The 19120-nt window shown below is 36.6% G+C and overlaps 1 protein-coding gene across 1 annotated transcript in view; it reads right to left on the bottom strand.

Annotated features, from left to right (window-relative positions):
* The window catches only part of LOC126972752 (metabotropic glutamate receptor 2-like), a gene marked incomplete at its 3' end in the record, with an annotated part of 119729 nt that overhangs the window by 33503 nt on the left and 67106 nt on the right, over positions 1-19120 (bottom strand). The window contains exon 2 of the mRNA XM_050819773.1: positions 14501-14723. Coding sequence (XP_050675730.1) covers positions 14501-14723 — 223 coding nt within the window. The remainder of the gene's footprint in view (positions 1-14500; positions 14724-19120) is intronic.

The raw sequence follows: 19120 nt of genomic DNA, 5'->3' as shown, positions 1-19120 counted from the left end.
AGTTCCGCTGCAAATACAATGAACAAGATGAAACCTAAAGGATGATTATGACTAAAGCGAGATGAATAATGAATACGGTTCAGCGAGTTTAATTTCGCATTGTTGTAACCCATCGAGGGATAATTTTGAAGTTATTTTCAACAAAATCCCAACAAAATCCCAACCGAAACCCAAATGCTTATTACATACAAGAAAATGTATTTGCGTATATCGTGATAGTTACATAAAATTATTTATTGTATTGTATAACTCTACGTTTATTTTAGTTAAAGTGTTTCCATTTAATTGACGTATATGTTCATCATGGTTTACTTATACTAGCGTTATTTTGTAATTATTATACGTGTATGTTGTATGGGAGCCAATAAATAAATAAATTACAAGAAATATTTAACTTTATAACACAACAATAAAGAAAAATAATACCAGAAAATTACTTAAACTTACTAACTAACAGCGACAAGTCGTAGCAGATATTATTCTATCAAAATTAACATTTAATACGCACACTATATCTAGTGGTTAGACACTCTGACTACTAAACCAGGGGTCTCTTCTTCGAAACCAGATGCTGTCGTGAAAATATATTAAACTAGCAATGCCAGCTACTGGTCAGCGTAGTCTTAAATCTATATCGGCCTGTTAATCTTACTAATGTTATAAAAGCGACAGTTTGTTACTCTTTCTCGCAAAGACTACTGATTGGATTTTGACGAAACTTTACAATAATATAGCTTGCACATAAGAAGAACACATAATTTCTAAGGATATAGTGTGAATTATCCAAAATCTAACAATAAGTGTCAAGTTAGGGGGGGAAAATCTGCCATCTGCGAGTTATACTGGCGTGCGCCGCAAAAACCGTTCGAGTTACACGTATATATTGTATAATGGAAATGTTCATCTTAAATAGTCCTACAGAAAAGCCGGCGACAATTATATTTATAATTTATGTGTAAGCCATTATCGCCAAAAAGTTGAACAATATAGGCAATTAAAATTGATAATTTATTTCTAGCGAATTTTTGGTACTAAGAAATTGATCTTTGTAAATATAAATATAATATATATTAAATATTTATCCTTAGCAATAACTGCTTTTATCGCATCTGGTATTTAAAGTAGATAAACTTTGTCTTTTACACTACATACTACATCACATATTATACTATATCACAAATATATTAAATGGACGATGACGATAAACAACCGAGTGCGCGATATTATGACGCGGTCCAGTGGCGGGCGAATGGGACGTGCGCGCAGGCGGTTGCACGACTGTGTGTATTTCCCATGGCCAACTCTACATCTGCATGTTTATAGAGTACATTGCAATAGCTACCTATACTTTTGCATTACCATCAATCATCATATACATACCTATTTATCCTTACAATCTATAGCGTTTATAGGTTATTATACCTATTAGTGAGATCAACATACAAAATACTTTGTTCCAATTTGCATACATTACACAATATACTTGCTCGAACACTTATAACTGGCGAAGGGCTGAACCGATTTTTATAGTTTTAAAATCCCGAATGGTTGAATAATATAAAAACAATAAAATACTTTCTGTCATCAGTGTCACAATTTTTTTGGGGGCTATTTATCTCTGGATCTACTAAAACGATTTTGAAATACCTGTTACCAAAAGAAAGCCACATTATTTGTGACTTTTTCATGGATTTAAAAAGTAATTCCGAGAAAAAACCGACAAATACTTAATATAATTTACATAGCAAATCAATGTTTGCCGGGTCAGCTAGTTACTATTATATACTCAACATTTCTTTGTTTGTTAGTATGACAATTACAGCTATTTGTTTTTGGTTTTCGTTAATTGGGCATGTTGCAGATCTGTTATTTTTAAGTGATATCTCTCACTTCTTGGATTAAATATACCCAAACTTTAGGACGATCACGAACACGTGCCTCTCGGATTCCATCCGAGCGCTCTTACCAGCTGAGCCAATTTTCCGTGTGACGCATGGATCGTTAATCTTGGTATGTTTTGTTCAACTCTCAGGTTATGGCTCCATCTACTTTACACTGGAAAACGTGCTCAACTCCAACGATTGTATATTGACTTGTATGTCGCTCTTGCAAATCTAAATAGTATGTAATCTTTGAGTTTTTTTAATGAAAATAAGGGACGAGACGGACATAAGATATAAAGTCTCGTGTCCCCTTGAGACGTAAGATGTAAAGTCTAATTTGCACTTTAGTTTCACTAGCTACAGCGCCCTTCAGACCAAAATACAGTAATGCTTACACAATACTGCTTCACGGCAGGAACAGGCGCCGTTGTGGTACCCATAATCTAGCCGGCATTCTGTGCAACGGAGCCTCCCACTGGTATTGTTCTTGGTAAGTGATATTGGACTACTAATCTAATGAGAGGTAGCTTATAAATACCTGGTTTTGATTGATCTTTTATCTTAATAGATAAACATCTAATGAGTAGATAAGAAAAAATGTGTAATTAATCCCAGAAGTGAGGGTTAACACTTTAGAACATAACAAATCGTTTAGATTTGCAAGACCGACATCTAAAGTCAATTTCCTAATATGCAGATTTTGGGGTTGAGCAGGTTATCAACTATAAAGTAGATCCTGTAGATGAAGCCACAACCTGGGAGTTGAACAGGAAGGAGTTGGAAGAGCACTCGCACGGAACGCGAGAGGTCGCGGTTTCGAGTCCCGTATCGTTCGTAAGTTTCGTTTTCAAATTTTATTTGTGTAATTAATCCCAGAAGTGAGGGTGGGTTATCACTTTAAAACATAACAAATCATCTAATGAATAGTTGTTTTGCTAAATTAAAAATAATAATAAGTATAAAAGTATGGGTAATATAATAGTGCACAGTGTTACAATAATACGTGGGTAACACTGAAAATGTTTAGAACTGGCCAGTTAGAAACATTGCTAGTCAAAACTTATTTTGAATATCAATTTTAGAACTCTTTGGTAACCTAATGTAGTATATTGCATTCATTTGTCATTTGTTTTTGTGATTTCGCGAAATCTAAAACTCTTGTTACACGTGAAAATGAATCTAACGCGAGAAAATTTTCGGTCAATGATTTATTATGACTTTCGTTGTGGGCTTTCTCAACAACAAAGATATGATAGGCTGCGATAAGTAGTTCTTAATGAAGCCCCATCTCATGCCTCTATTTACAATTGGTTTAACGAGTTTAAGCGTGGACGTAGCAATCTCAATGATGATCCGCGTGATCCGTTAACAGCGACTACTGAAGATAACATCAGTGCTGTGCGACGCATGATAGAGGAAGATAAGAGAGTTACCTTTCAGCAGATACGGGCAAGCCTAGGCTTGGTAGGCATACCAATGTATGAGTCAAGTTCAAAAAATATTACACGAACATTTAGGCGTCAGGAAGCTTTGTACCAAATGGATTCCCCATACTTTGACCGACGACCAGAAACACCTTTGCATGGACTGGTGTCGCCAAATGTTAGATAAGCTCAACGGCGGTGACTCAAATGCTGTATTTGACATCGGCACAGGTGATGAAAGCTGGATATATTGCTACGGACTCGAAACCAAAAGACAATCAGCTCAGTGGGTGTTTCCTTTCGAGGATCGGCCAACTAAGGTAAAGAAAGGAAGAAGTCAAGGAAAAAAGATTATTGCCTCATTCTTTGATTGGAAAAATCATTTCGCGACAGTTGTGCTAGAAGATGAAAGGACAGTAACTGCAAACTGGTATGTTAATCGATGTTTGCCTGTTGTCTTGGAAAAAATTCGACAGCAGCGCCCTCGAAGCAAGATTCTCCTTCACCTCGACAATGCCAATTTCACTATGGCAGGTTTGACACCTGATAATAATGAGTTATCCGACATACAGTCCTGACCTGGCACCCTGCAAATTTTATTTATTCCCAAGAACTAAAGATAAAATTCGAGGTATTCGCTTTACGAGCCCTGAAGATGCGGTGAAAGCTTACGAAAATGCCATAGAAGAGACCCCTAAGGAAGAATGGGCCCACTGCTTTTCTCAGTGGTTCCATCGAATACGAAGATGTGTAGAGAAGAACAGACTTTCGCCCTGTACTTTCCGCGGGGCGTAAAAAGAATAGGGGAGTCCCAGGCCCATGGGTGTCGTAAGAGGCAACTAAGGGCTTTTTAGAAGTGGGAGAGTCACGCTGCTGTCTAATGACGTCAGCACAATCGGGCCAGACACGTCCGGGTTAATTACCACACTCGCACAGAATACCGGCGTGAAGTAGCGGCCTAGTGCCGCTATGTTTCGCATAGGTTAGTGTCGAGGACCGGAGGCCATCCCTTACCCCCCCTCCCCTCCCCCATCAAAATATGAGAGCGGTCCATAAAGAGATATTACCCCAGGAGGGTACCGGCTCTACCAGAGCCGGAGAATCCCTCCCCGAGCACTCTCGCTCGGGCTGCCCTTCGTATTCTGGGGTGGGCACAGAACCGCGCATGACCGAGGACAAACGAGGCAGAAACACCACGGCATCCCGCTCCACGCTCAACGTGGACTTTTGCAATATCAGGGGAATTCACTCCAATTTAAACGCCGTCCACCATCACCATCAAGACGGCGCAGCCGGCCTTGTGTTTCCGACGCAGATATCTTGACCTAGCGATACGTCATATTTAACGTACCCCGGGTAAGAAATTGAGCACAATTTTTTGCCTCATGCCGGGGTATGTGTGTACGTTAGGGAGGATATCTGCTGTCGCCGTCTCGGAAATTTTGAGGGTTGGGATCTGTCTACTCTCTGGCTCCGCGTAGATTTAGAGGACCGCGTCCGTATCTATGCGTGTGTCTACAGGTCCTAGTGGTAACGCAGAAACCGATCATCTCATGGGCTTCGTTCCAGCGGCAATTGACGACGTGCTTGCACAGATCCCCTCCGCTGAAATCGTAGTCTTGGGTGATTTCAACAGGCACAATGCCGAATGGCTTGGATCACGTACCACAGACTACGCAGGGCAATCTGTGCATAATTTTGCATTAGCGTATGGTCTGTCCCGATTGGTTGAGTCGCCAACGTGGCTCCCGGATATGGATAGCCACATACCGTCCTTATTAGATCTTCTGCTGACTACACTTCCCGATGGTTACCAGGTCTTTGTCGACGCCCCTCTCGGAACGTCCGACCATTGCCTGGTCAGGAGTGTAGGGCGTATCCGACGCCCACGTCGCAGACCACCAGCGACCCGCCGCGTTTGGCACTACAAGTCAACAGATTGGGATAGGATGCGTTCCTTTTTTGCATCCTACCCTTGGGGCAAGGTTTGTTTCCCTTCGGATGATCCTAGTGCCTGCGCCGTTGCAGTAGCCGATGTGATACTGCAGGGCATGGATATTTTTATACCAAGCTCTGTAGTACCGATCGGTGGTAGATCACAGCCCTGGTTCGATGCGTCAGTTAAAGCAGCATCTGACTACAAAAAACAGGCGTATCGAACTGGGGTTGCGGTGCTGGGCACAAAGGATCCAAACTGCAAAGTTCTTAAGAGGAAATATAACCGTGCCTCCAGATTTTTTAAGCAGCAAATCGCCCGTGCTAAGTCTAAGCACGTCGTCAAAATCAGCGAGCAGCTATCCAGTTACCCGACCGGAACATGCAAGTTCTGGTCGTTGTCGAAAGCTGCTCTTGGTAACTTCAACCAGCCGTCCATGCCGCCATTGCACATGAGGAATGACACCCTGGCCCATATGGCAAAAGAGAGCTCCGAGCTCCTGTGCGCTCTTTTCGCCTCCAACTCGACTCTTGACGACAACGGAAAAACACCGCCGACCATCCCGCGGTGTCAGAGCTCTATGCCTGAAGTACAGTTCAGACAGAAAACTGTTAGGTGAGCTCTGTTTTCGTTGGACGTCAGGAAGTCGAGCGGGCCGGATGGCATTTCTCCAATCGTGCTAAGAACGTGTGCCCCTGAGTTGACGCCGGTGCTAACGCATTTATTCCGGCACTCTTATTCCAAAGGCGTAGTCCCTGACTCGTGGAAGTCAGCCGTTGTCCATCCGATCCAAAAAAAGGAGACAGTTCGGATCCGGCGAACTACAGGCCTATTGCTATCACCTCCCTGCTCTCTAAAATCATGGAGAGCATAATTAGCCGCCAGCTTTTGGTATACCTAGAGGGTCACCAGTTGATCAACGACCGACAGTACAGCTTTCGCCATGGACGCTCGGCAGGTGATCTTCTGGTATACCTAACACATAGATGGGCGGCGGCTATTGAAAGCAAGGGGGAAGGCCTGGCAGTTAGCCTGGATATAGCGAAGGCCTTTGATCGTGTATGGCACAAGGCGCTCCTCTCAAAACTTCCATAATTTGGGCTTCCCGAGAGCTTGTGCAAGTGGACCTCCAGCTTCCTAACTGGGCGTAGCATACAGGTCGTTGTCGACGGATATTGCTCGAACCCGAAGCCCATGAATGCTGGAGTGCCCCAAGGCTGAGTGCTATCTCCTACGCTGTTTCTTCTGCATATCAATGATATGTTGGACACCTCCAACATACATTGCTATGCGGACGACAGCACTGGTGATGGCGTATACACGGGCCATGCAGGTCTCTCTCGGGAAGTTGTCGACCAGTGCCGGGAGAAACTTGTGTCTTCTATCGAGTCCTCCCTCGAGAAGGTCGCGGAATGGGGTAAACTGGACCTTGTCCAATTTAACCCCCAGAAGACTCAAGTTTGCGCGCGTTTACCACTAAAAAAACCCCATTTGTCGTATCACCGCTCTTCGAGAACACTTCTCTTAAAGCCTCGCCTAGTATCGGAATACTGGGTCTCGAAATCTCGAGCGATTGCCAATTACGTGGCCATCTGGAGGGCAAAGCCAAATTGGCTTCGAAGAAGCTGGGCGTCATCAATAGAGCACGGCAATACTTCAAGCCGGCCCACATTCTAGCGTGCTTCAAAGCGCAGGTCCGGCCACACATGGAGTATTGCTGTCATCTCTGGTCTGGCGCACCCCAGTATCTGCTCGATCCATTTGACCGCGTAACCGCAACGTAGAGCAGCTCGAATTGTCGGGGACTCAGTGCTCTGTGAACGGCTGGATCTCTTGGCGTTGCGTAGAGACGTCGCTTCATTGTGTGTCTTCTACCGCATTTATCACGGGGAGTGTTCCGAAGAGCTGTTTAACCTGATTTCTGCCGCCGAATTCCACCTTTGCACGACACGCCACAACTTAGGATTTCATCCCCCCCATCTGGATGTGTGGCGATCCTCCACAGTGCGGTTTTCAAGGAGCTTTCTCCCTCGTACTACAAAGCTATGGAATGAGCTTCCTTGTGCGGTATTTCCGGGACAATACGACATGGGTACCTTCAAAAAAAGCGCGTACACCTTCCTTAAAGGCCGGCAACGCTCTTGTGATTCCTCTGGTGTTGCAAGAGAATGTGGGTGGCGGTGATCACTTAACACCAGGTGATCCGTACGCTCGTTTGTCCTCCTATTCCAAAAAAAAAAGGAGATTTCTTCGAAAAACAATAAATTATTGGCAACTTTCTACATTAAGCCGTTTTTCATGTTCTAAAAATTTTCAGTGTTACCTAGGTATATTAAAACAAACAATTTAAATATTACCAAAGAAAATTCATAATAGTACTAACTCAAATACTGTAACCTAGATTAAAGTCTACTGATAATGAGGTGAATATAAAAATTATTTGAAGTTCTACTTTGTCATGAAAACTCGGAGAGTATTTAACTTACATAAGCCCCGTTTCATTGTGTAAATTTGCTATGCTTTCATACTTAATAATGATGAATCATAGAAACGGGGATTTGAAAAGCAAATTGAAGGCATCATTATTCAAATTGAAAAGATTATAAACAAGGAGAAAATGGTCGTCCTGAAGACCTTTGGGGGAGGCTTTTGTTCAGCAGTGGGCGTCTTCCGGCCGATATGATGATGACGATAAAGGAGTAAAATACCTTCCTATTGAGAGAGCGCTCAGAATTCGATGATGACATTATGTTAGTGAACAACAACTCACTAAGCTAAAGGCAAAACTTGTTGAGATCCATGTACAAAATATGGATCATTTAGATGAACAGGATAGGCTGTAAGCAGAAATAAATTCTTTTAATAATTACATAAATGACTGTGTATCACTATGTTTCGCATGGGTTCGTGTCGCGAACTGGCGCCTACCATCCCCCCTCCCTTCCCCACAATACTGAATTTATTAAATGTTTTTTTTTATTTTTAATTAATTTATTCACTACCTGTTTTGTTTAGCCGTTGGAAACCGCGATTTGGTATATTGTAGACTGAAATACAGTAATGCTTATACAATACTGCTTCACGGCAGGAATAGGCGCCGTTGTGGTACCCATAATACAAAATACAAAATATGGATCTTTTAGATGAACAGGATAGTCTAGTTAAGCAGAAATAAACTCTTTTAATAATTAATTATGTGACTATCGTATGCGCCTATGTATCACTATGCTTCTCATGGGATAGTCTCGCGAACTGGCGCCTACGATCCCCCGTTCCCTCCCCACAATATGACAGCAATCCTGAAAGAGATTTTAGTACAGGAGCGTACTATTTTTGCTAGAGTCGGAGAATCTGCGCATCGTACTTTGGGAATTCTTATTATTGAGGACAAACGAAGCTTAAATACGACGGCACATCACTCCACGCTTAATGTGGATTTTGCGGTAATGTGGATGGAGACTTCGAAACGCCTGAAATGGCAATATTATGTAGGCGCGACTTAATATTCCATAACACCAAATAATTTCGGAGGATCATATTGTAGGCTAGACGAACATTGCAATTCATGTCACGTCTAGTTATTTATTATCTTATGATAATACTGCGTGTTAAGAGACCTTTAAATTGCAAATAACCGTAGAGGCTCTATTTAATTAAGAACCTTTAAACCTGCCCATGCTATGTAAATAACTTATTTAAAAATAAAAAAAGGGAATTTTTTAGGGTTATTTGTTTTGTTGTCCATCCGTCCGTCTGTCTGTCTGGCAAGACCCTTATCTCAGGAACGCGTGGAGGCATCGAGTTGAAATTAAAACAATATTCTTAAGTCTACAGTTTCTTGAAGCTGTACAAAAATCAAGCTTACAAGGAACATGAAAAAAAAAAATACTGCAGTTTATGCTGATATACAAGTATATTTCGACACTCTCAATGGTGTCAAATTTCATATGGTATTTTCCGTTGACCCTATCTATGAAATTTGGCAAGTATAAAGGGGGTCTTTATGCAAGGAACAGCGGTCCAAGTTTTGAATTGAGTTAACCGTGTCTCGTATGAAAGGGCTTCATTGGCACAAGCTTAAATTTCATTTCAATTATTTTTATGATGTATTATAGTTTTTCATTTATAACTATGAATGTAAACGGACCTTTTGCTTCTGTTATAAGTACTTATAAATAGGTATCTAAGTTTTTAAGCATATTGTACTTATGATACCGAGTACAAAAAAAATGTTATTAAAATTTTTCTAATCTCAGAAGCAGCTAAGCATATTTCAATATAGTTTTTAGTGATACCACTCAATGTTTTTTTTTATTCCAATAAAAAACAAAGATATAAATTTAACTAATGGGACAGCTTATAAACCTTTTTCAAAGCTTATTAATTAAGGTACTTTCTGGTTAGAAGAAATAACTTATGATAATTAGGTAGGGCTTAAACAAGAAGATTTGAAAAATGTAATATTTCCACGTAAATGAAATTTATGTGCAAAGTCGCGGATGCCCGTTTATAAATAATACATCAAATCAAAATCACTTTGTTCACCTATAGGTCAAGGAAATGACACTTCTGAGTGTCATGGAAGTTTTCTATTCTTTTTACATTTAGCGCTACTTCGCAATATGTTGAGGTTAATGAGAAGAAGTAACAAGAAACTCGTTGCCACTCTTTTAATTCAACATTTACAGCTTCATAGTTTTATAAATGAATCATTTCAACTATAATATATGTAAAGTGACGCATCAAAAAAACTCAAACGTCAAATACTTAAACGTAATGCGTTACACGAGTAAGTCAAGAAAGTAATTGTAAATTAATATGTACGTAAAACTAGAGTTATTGAGTGCAGTACATGCATTAATCCACATATACTGTAAATAAGCAAAGGTATTTTATGAGCATTTTTAGCGATTTTAAAAAATATAATAACTCTAATTTTAAAAATATGAAGCAGAGTTTCTCGACTTTCAGGACCATCCTGTGCCCGTTCACGAGCATGACGCATGAGCCAGCCATTGCCTCCCTCCAACATGTTTTAAGGAAGGGAACGACCCGTTCCACGTCACCGCCACAAGCAGTGAAATTTAAGCGATCTATAGATCTATAACATAATTATTAATTATGTGTATCTAATATTACAAACTGAAAATTCTTTTTCATGTATTCGACTATTCTTTATTTGAAATTTTCATTTTCTAAGCCCAATACCGAGAACTTTAATTAAAACGTCCGAACGGTAGAAATGTGGAAACCTACAGTTTCACTATCCACGATTGTTAGGTATATTTTAAACGAATTGAAAGATTGTTCTTTCTTTTCATCTCTACAAACACGAAGATTAGCTAAAACGCTATTCTGTCAAAAACTTGGAAGAAAAATCGTTCATTAAAGAAATATAAATATTTTAAGGTTAAAAAAAATAGAGCCTTAGAGTAATTATGTAGTCAATTTATTTCATAACACTAGAATATAAATTCATTATTATAATACTAAAACTAAGGGATTGCTTGTAACTATTTCTAGTAGGCTTCATAAGATACATAATAGATTTAAGGGTAAATGTATACACTTCTATAATAAATCGATCGGGTGAACCACTCAATGTTAATAAGTAAACTACATAACGCTGGCATTCAAGGAACTTTACTGTCCTGGCTCTCGTCGTTTTTGTCGTACAGACAACTACAAGTTGTGGTTTGCGGGTATCAATCAGATCCATTCATGGCTCCATCTGGAGTCCCTCAGGGATCCCATCTAGGTCCTATATTATTTTTAGTATTTATTAACGACTTGTGTAACCATATAAAATCTTCAAATTTTTCGTTATTTGCTGACGACCTAAAGATTTTTAAATCTATCCAAAATCCGTTAGACTCGATTTCCCTTCAAAATGACTTAAACAGTATTTCCGAATGGTCTATTAAAAATAAATTGCCCCTTAATGTAAAAAAATGTCAGCATATAAAATTTACAAAGAAACGAATTCCGCTTAATACTTCATATTCTTTAAATAATCTTTTGTTAGATGAAGTGGATGAAATCAGAGACCTTGGAATTATTTTAGACAAGAAATTATCCTTCAATACACACATAGATGTAACAATCAATAAATGTTACAAATTATTAGGCTTTGTTTGGCGTAATTGCAAAACGTTTAAATCATGTTTAGCTCTTAAAATGGTTTATTTTGCTCTAATTCGTAGTTTATTAGAATACGGCTCCACCGTTTGGAATCCATTCTATAAGGATCCTATCATAAGAATCGAAAGAATCCAGAAACGCTTTCTTTTTTTATTGTCAGTACATGAAAAAAAACAGTTCGAGTTAACCTCTTATAATGATAGATTGCATTTCTTTAATATAACGTCACTAGAAAATCGTCGCTGGGTGAATGATCAAATGTTTCTATACAAAATTTTAAATCACAAATTAGACTGTCCCAATATCCTAGCCAAAATTAAATTTTCAGTGCCACGCGAAAGTGCACGTTTCACAAATTTCAAACCTTTTATTGGAAATTTATATAGAACTGAACTCGGTGCTAATAGTGTTTTAGAAAGGATCTGCCGGGAGCACAATAATCTTTTCAAAACTACTCGTGTTGACATCCACTCCTCCTCCCCTCCGCATTACAAAAAAATATTGCAGCAATTTATGAGTGCAGAAACCACATAACGTATGCTTTGTTTTGATTTATATCCAAAATTTAATTTTTAGTATTTTTTTTTTCACTTGTTACTTCTACATTATAGTACTATAATAGTACAATACAATATTCTTTCATTGTAAACTTGCAACCCCGCACTTGTGCAACTCAAAAATGCATGCTGGTTTGCCTGTAATTGGATTTACACCATAATTTATAGTTATTTTGTTATTTTTATAAGCTAGTAATAGTGTATAATCTGTTGGTGAACCTAAATAAATAAATAAATAAATATATAAATAAAGTCCCAGTGACTGTTCAGGCATTATCAATAAATAAATTTAAATGTTTTATAAAAAAATGGCTGTGTCGTAAATCCGATTACTCCACTGCTGAATATCTAAATGATCGGACAGCCTGGGACTAGATTGTGATTATGAGATATGACTGTACAATATTGTATATTTTTATTGAAAAGAGCGCAAAAAAAGAATGCTGCTGGCGCCGCTTCTTCTCTCTCAGAGCGCCATATTAGAAATGACATCAAAAAGAATTCTAAAGGAATCAATTTTGAGAAAATAAATGCCTTTTATGCCTAATATATAGCAAATATATCGCTGTAGGTGCTGTATCCAATATATTATGAATAGTGTTCAAAGTTAAAAGCGTTTTAAGTATCAAATTGTTCATAAAAATTATTAAACTGTATAAATATAAATTACCCTATATTGGATGCATGAAGCTCTTAAGCTTGCATTTATTATTACACGCTTTTTACACCTGTATGTATGTTTGTTTGGGCACGATTTTGACCCACTTTAAAGGGCATTTAGTTCAAACTTCGTAGATTGATCGAGGATCAATGACCATACATTAATTTGCAAAATAAGATTTTTGTTTATTCATATAGTTTTCATCAATCGTCTATAAGGCAGGAATTTATTTTAATATTAAATTTTTTAGTTTGGTTTTCTATAAAAAGCGTGTTTTTTTACTTTTTTCAACAACTATTTATTTGTGTAATGATGCTTCGTGAACATGATGGTCGTGATTACTGCCGTAATTAGTAATTGCATCCAACAAATAAAATAATTTTTAAACAGGTTTATTATTAGTGCACCTGGCACCACAAGCAGCATCCGTTCAGGAGTTGACGCATAGACCAGCTGTCGTTCGCTTCGCACATGTTTGAGGAAAGTAGACGACCCGGCACACGACACGACTTTGTATTAGGAAATTAATGCAGTTCTACTTCCCGTAACACTCCGTTTTGCAGTTTATAATTAACGTCACCATTTTATAAATTTTCAATGATTGAAATGGCGGGAAATTATCTATAGTTATTTATGCAACTGTTGTGTAATAAGGGGTATTAAAACACGAATGTGGGTTTAACACGATAATAGTAGGTATCACATGAGTGTTTTAATACCTAATTATCAACAGTTGCATACAAGACTTTATCTACACTCAGAATATGAATCCTCTAAAAGATTCTGAAACAGTTAGCTTACTGCTAACATAAAAACAGCCAGTCCTGGTAATAACCTAATATCATCCATTACTGATTTTATACAAATAATCTAAGTGTTAATGAAATAATTATTTATTTTAGTAGTAATTTACATTTTGTATTGTGCAATTATTAAAATTCACTTGAATATTATGTTCTTTTGCAGCGTTTAAAATATCCGGCGGTGTGCTGTCAAAACTCAAAACTTGAATCGCTCATTATTTCAAGAAAAATGGCGGGGTTTCGAATAACCTACTTTTTTTACGGCGCGTCACGTTCTGGTTAAAATGTTCTTTTTTTGAAATTCATACAGATACCACGCATCGAGCAATAAGAATGTGGCTGTTTGTTGATACTCTTTGTGCATGAAGGGATCGAAAAAAAAACAAAGGAGTGTTGTTATGAAATTCAGTACTTTTTAATGTTGGCAATAAGCTAACTGTTATAGAATCTTTAATAGAGAATTTAAAGCATGGGTGTAGATAAAGTTTATTAACCATAGTCCAAAAGTCGTTCGTGCTTTATTTGTAACGGTCTGAATTGTATATATTAAGACTTAATAGCGTGCGCAATAGTTTGTTTTGAAATATTAAATGTTCTGATTTTTTCAGTACAAATTCGCTACAAAAACTTTCCTCAATTTCCCTGCAAATTTATTTCCAACATGCATTCACTATTCGACCTATTAGCCTGTACAGTAACTATCACTTTAGTTGAAATATGTGAAAAGGAAAAGCGATCAGGCTTTATATCGCAGTTTACTTTTATGTAAGCCACGTAAAATAACTTCGTTCCAAATAAATACATAATAATAATAAGCCTTTTATTCCATAACCCTTATTTTACAATCAAATGTAAGTAATTTAAAAGTTCTTAAAATCTAGTGTTTGTTGTATTTAAAGTGACCAATTTAATTATATATTCTTATAATATTTTGGTTATGGACCCCATTTTGGGCCTCCTCCAACTTTTTCTATTTTTCCCTATCTTTGCCCTGATCGATCCAGTTTCTCCCCACCGCCTGCACGATGTTATCTGCACATCGCTGCTTTAGTCTACCAGTGCATTTTATTAAATGCAAAATTAATTTATACGCACCCTTAATAAAATCAAGTGCCATTTCTAATCCCCTAGTATCACTGTCGCAGTCATCTAAGACTAGGGCTCCCAGCTTCACTCCGGGAGGCGGGAGATGGAGTCTTCGGGCTTCATCCAGGGCGAACAGCATAGCTTCGAGTGCCTGCACCCCACCCTGGGCCATAAGGGGTCCACATTTGGCCACATTGGTTATACCTTCAGACCCGCTTGCTCGGCCGTGCACCTGTATAGAGAAAACCAAAGGTTAAAGAAAATTTTTAAAAGACTAGCTGCTGCCCGCAACGTCGTCCGCGTAGAAGCTATAAAGCGGCAAAAATAGTTTTTAAATATAAAAAATATACTTAAATTTATTATTTATTTTATTATTCAAATAATAACTTTTAAATATAAAAATTATTATTTTACTTAAATACGTAAATAAGTATTTGTTAATAGACTAAACTTGGGTAGACTTTTAATGACAACGTTTTTGATACCTTGGATTACATTGTTTCAACTTAGGTGAAAAATTTTTCTATATTACCCGGCTTTCGTATATTAAAAGGAAGTTTGCTAATGGTGAAAGAATTTTTAAGATCGGTCAAGTAGTTTTTGAGCTAAATAGTAACATAACATACAAACAATAAATCAAATCTTTCCTCTTTGTAAAATAAGCATACATTACTGCCTTAATAACAATTTTCATGTTTTAGAATAATAATAGTGTGAACACATACCTATTTCGAATTATTAATACGTAATTATACCCTACCCAGTGCTATTACAAATTAAAAAGGTTTATTACACCTTTCCTTATAATAATTATTCAATGTTTATGTTCTTTTTAACAATGTCAAACAGGAATCAGATAAATAGTGAACGAATAAATATTGCTATATGTAATATATATAAATTAACGTACAACTATTGCTAAAAGAAGCCCACTTAATATTTTATGAATAAATTTATATTTAGCCTGGTATTAATATAAAACTGTAAATGCAAAGTATACCATAAGGTATTGTAATTTGAATTTCATTTCTGATTTCAAATTAAGCCGATGGTGAATAGGTTACAAGCTCATAGTTATATGACGATTTAACTGCTAAATTATCTTCCACACAAATATGTCGAAGATATAATATCACACCTCGGCTCCCAGAGGGAAACAAAACCCACTGTTCGTCGCTCAAAGACAAAGACAGACAAAACTTACAACCAACGAGTTTATATTTTTTGTTTAAGACGTGCTGTATATCTGGAGAATAATAGGCGATTAGGCAGAACAGATTTTCCGTAGGGCATTTAAATAACCAATAAAAACGATAAATCGGTTTGATAAGATAAATATCTGTGTTTTTCCGGCAACGATATTGTCTCTATCATAGTATTCAATGAAAGAACAATCTTAGCTGTATGTAAATAAATAATCGTTTCATTTGGAGGCTAATCGCATCAAATCAAATTTGCGCAACAGCCAAAACTGTTGCGCAAATTTGTGTAATTACTGTTATTGAAACTTATTATAATTGATGATTCATATTCCCTCGTTCATTTTTCTTCTTGGATAAACACAAATTTTACATGACAGGTTTTATATTCATGATATGATTTAACGCCTTTAAATAAAGTTAAATATACAAAGCAACGTAATAAAGATATAAGAAAGTAATATTTTCTCGCAGCGCCGTTTTTCAGTCATCCATATTATCAATTAAAGTAGGAGAAGTTAGAATATAAAAAAAGGAGTTGGAGTTGGAGAGAGATGTTCGTTGTTTATGCTAATTAAAGATTATTTTCTACTTTTTGGTTCGGTTTTCTTTTAAAGTAGTTTTATCTATTATTAATTTTTGCCACTTTCGTCTTAAAACCATGATAATGTCGTAGTAACGAATTAGCACGGCATAGTCCTTGGCACAAAGACACTACCGGCTATCGGAGTTAAAAATGTTTAATCCTAAAGATCGGACAAAACATTTGTTGTTGATAAATTGTGTTACATATAAACAGACATACATTTAAATCCAATAAAAGTGAAGCAAACTGTTTGAATTATTGTATTGTCATCAATCATTGATAATTGTGCAAAGTTTCAATTCAATAAAATATTTTGAAGTGTGTTCAGTTTTCGTAATATAAATACTAACAGAACTGAAGCTAATAAAAGCGTGTTAAAATGTAATTTATCACAAGAGTTTTCTTTACTCCTTAAGAATCGATTTTCATATAAGGCGCCCGGTATGAGAAAAATATGGAGAGTAAAACCTACTCATCAAATGGAATAGTAACGTTTCTGGTGCGCACCTTTCACTTTTCAGCTGTGTGTGTGTGTGTGTATATATACTTGTGTGAAGCCAGCTTACACAGTATATTGCGTGATAGCTTACGAATGTAGTATAAAATAACTATTAGGGTGTGCCAAAACGTAACTTCCTTGATTGACCTTTTAAAATTGGAATTTTGAGTTCCGCTTTTAACAGGAGATGTGTTTGGGCATTTTCTGACATATTTTGAGAGTTGGAGTTTGGGAGTTGGATTTATTTGATTTTTTAATTAATACGCTTTTATTAGCTTCTGCTGTATGTCTGTTTGTAACCGACTCCATTGGACTGGATTTTGCTACTGTACCTGTTCAAAGACAATCGTTCTTGAGGAGTAAACTCCAGTCGTGCGTCGGAGCTGACACACACACTTTTTTTTCTCCGGTATGAGACAAAAAGTTAAATTTTAAATTTCAAGTTATTAAAATTTCGCCGCTTAATAAAAATATTTGAATATGAATTTACGCATTCATCCCGGGGATTACTGTTAGGTCTAACAACTATTTAGAACACTTCCAAAGAGTTGTTATAACTTATTTTTGTCATCGCATTATCCAGACCGATATGACATGGCTTACCCCCCGGAATAGAAACAGAAAAGTATTTTGTTATGTCAAAATAATAAGTATGGTTGATAAAATCAAGAAAATAGGCTCCTATAATAGTTACTCATTATGTAAATCACAAATTAACTACATCACTAGAGTACCATCCCGTAACACAAACGCACCAAAACCCATCACAGTATCGTTTGTACACAAGTCGTCTTAACAAAGATCCCATAACTAGCAATGGCTTTAAGGGCACAAATAAAATATTCATAAACGACTACCTTACACCTGCTAATAAACAGCTGCTAACTAAAGCCAAAGAAGTCGCGAAGAATCACAATTTTCAATATGTTTGGGTCAAACACTCGAAAAATATGGCCCGAAAAAACGACTTGTCAAAATTCAAACATATACGTTCCGAGGCTGATATTGAGAAAATTAACTAGTTTTAACATTTATTATATATTTAACATTAATTTTATAATCTATAATCGCAATTTAATTAGTTTGTCATTATTAATAGGTTTTGAAACCTCAGTTGTACTTGTATCAATTATAATAAATAATATTTTGACGACCTGTATAGCCGAGTGGTTAGCGATCCTACCTACTAAGCTAGAGGTCCCGGTTTCGAATCCCGGTAGGTGCAAGCATTTATATGATGAATATGGATGTTTGTTTCCGAGTCATGGATGTTTAAATGTATTTATGTATGTTTATATGAATTTATGAATATTTAAGTAAGTATATTGTATTAAGTATATCGTTGTCTTGTAACCCATAATACAGGCTATATATGCTTAACTTGGGGCAAGATAATTTGTGTAAAAAGCGTGTACATATTAAAAAAAAAATGTATCTAGATAGCACATAAAATATGCTCGTACACGTATCCGAATTGATGTAACAAATTCCATTTCCTTTGCACGCAGTAATCTCGCTGACATCAGCTTTTTAATGAAAATTGTTAAATTTAATTCATCTTAGAGTCCCACTCCGCATGTCTAGGAAACCGTCTCTGCTTCATATCGCTTATCACCAAACACAGTATGGATCAAAGCTTTTTATTTAGAAGCTCCAATTTACAATATTGAAATTGATTTATTTGCTAGTAACATAAAAAGTACTAGATGTACACTTAGTATATATTATATGTTGGTGCTAGATCTTTATTTATAAACTCAATTGTAAATTTTTTAAAAATTTCGTTAGATATAATTTTATATAGTTACTAGCTGACCCAGCAAACGTATTGCCGATGGGTGAAAATTTGAAGTTGTATGTATTTTTTTAAGACTCATAATAAAACAAATTTAAAAAAAAAATGTCAAAAAAATAAAAAAATAAATTTGGCGTGGACCACGCTTAACATTTAGGGGGATGAAAAATAGATGTTGTCCGATTCTCAGACCTACCCAATATGCACTCAAAATTTCATGAGAATCGGTCAAGCCGTTTCGAAGGAGTTTAACTATAAACACCGCGACATGAAAATTTGATATATTAGATAAATATTTTTTTTCCATATGTGGTAGCTTTTAATAATTGACCTTATGTTTATTCACATGTTTTAACTGTATTGTGTTTGTGGCTGTCAATTTCCCTAATATAATATATATAACACTAGAAATAAGGGATTGCTTGTAACTAATTCTAGTAGGCTTCATAAGATACATAACAGCTTTAAGGGTAAATGTATACACTGCTATAATAAAGTTCCAGCCACTGTTCAGGCATTATCTATAAATAAATTTAAATGTTTTATAAAA

Source organism: Leptidea sinapis, chromosome 27 (assembly GCF_905404315.1).
Source record: "Leptidea sinapis chromosome 27, ilLepSina1.1, whole genome shotgun sequence".
NCBI lineage: Eukaryota > Metazoa > Arthropoda > Insecta > Lepidoptera > Pieridae > Leptidea > Leptidea sinapis.
Note: the sequence above shows the minus strand (reverse complement) of the source record. Positions and strands in the feature narration are given on the sequence as shown.